Source organism: Bombus impatiens, unplaced genomic scaffold (assembly GCF_000188095.3).
Source record: "Bombus impatiens unplaced genomic scaffold, BIMP_2.2 scf_0318, whole genome shotgun sequence".
NCBI classification, from domain to species: Eukaryota; Metazoa; Arthropoda; class Insecta; order Hymenoptera; family Apidae; genus Bombus; species Bombus impatiens.
Genome location: NT_176737.1, coordinates 2398743 through 2399572, shown reverse-complemented (window position 1 = coordinate 2399572; position 830 = coordinate 2398743). Strand labels below are relative to the sequence as shown.

The following is an 830-nucleotide window of genomic DNA, read 5'->3' as shown; positions in this document are numbered from 1 at the left end:
GACTATTGCATTTTAATCAATATTATCAAAATCTATTGTATATTTGTCTCATGACTGAATTGTTACAAATTCAGTTATGCCGTTTACATTGAGATACACGTGCGTGTGTACATTGTATATTACTTGAAGGAAAAAACAAATCGTACAATGTTGTACTAAATTATTTCTAATTAATGCTATTGATTATTTCTAAAAAATTGCCGTTAATTATTGGTGCAGTTTTATTTATTTAGAAAAATGTTTGCGGCTGTTTCAAAACCTTTTTATATATATTCAGCTGGTATAACCATCATTGGCGGAGGTTACATACTTAGGTAATGTCTCTATATTTTGCAAAAAGATTATTCTTTTATACTGTGTTTTTATTATAGCATAATATGATTGCTCACTCTTTGTTTATTCGTAAAATATAAATCAATATGTAAATGATCCTATTTAAACGTGAAATTATATTTTACTTTGCTTATTATTCATTTCTTTGTTTTGCAGAGATTATCTTAGTGGAGAATTATATGAGAATGATAAAAAATTAACTGACAAAGTAATTATTGTAACTGGAGCAAATACTGGAATTGGTAAAGAAATAGCTCGTGATTTAGCTAAACGAGAGGCTAAAGTTATAATGGCTTGTAGAGATATGGAAAAATGTGAAAATGTATTTTAAAAAAATGATTTATATCATATTAAGAGTAATATTAAAATGTGAGATATAAAATTAATGATCATTTTTTTAGACACGCCGTGACATAGTAGTAGAAAGTAGGAATAAATATGTTTATTGTAGACCATGTGATCTAGCATCTCAAAAAAGTATTAGGGATTTTGCAGAG

At 26.7% G+C, this 830-nt stretch overlaps 1 protein-coding gene across 1 annotated transcript in view; it reads left to right on the top strand.

The window, feature by feature from the left end:
• Window positions 1–6: 6 nt before the first annotated feature.
• Window positions 7–830, top strand: part of LOC100746219 (retinol dehydrogenase 13) — a 3450-nt gene continuing 2626 nt past the window's right edge. The window contains exons 1-4 of the mRNA XM_024367370.2: window positions 7–142; window positions 220–314; window positions 490–655; window positions 735–830. The exon at window positions 735–830 is cut by the window's right edge and continues 10 nt beyond it. Coding sequence (XP_024223138.1) covers window positions 238–314; window positions 490–655; window positions 735–830 — 339 coding nt within the window. The 5' untranslated portion in view covers window positions 7–142; window positions 220–237. The remainder of the gene's footprint in view (window positions 143–219; window positions 315–489; window positions 656–734) is intronic.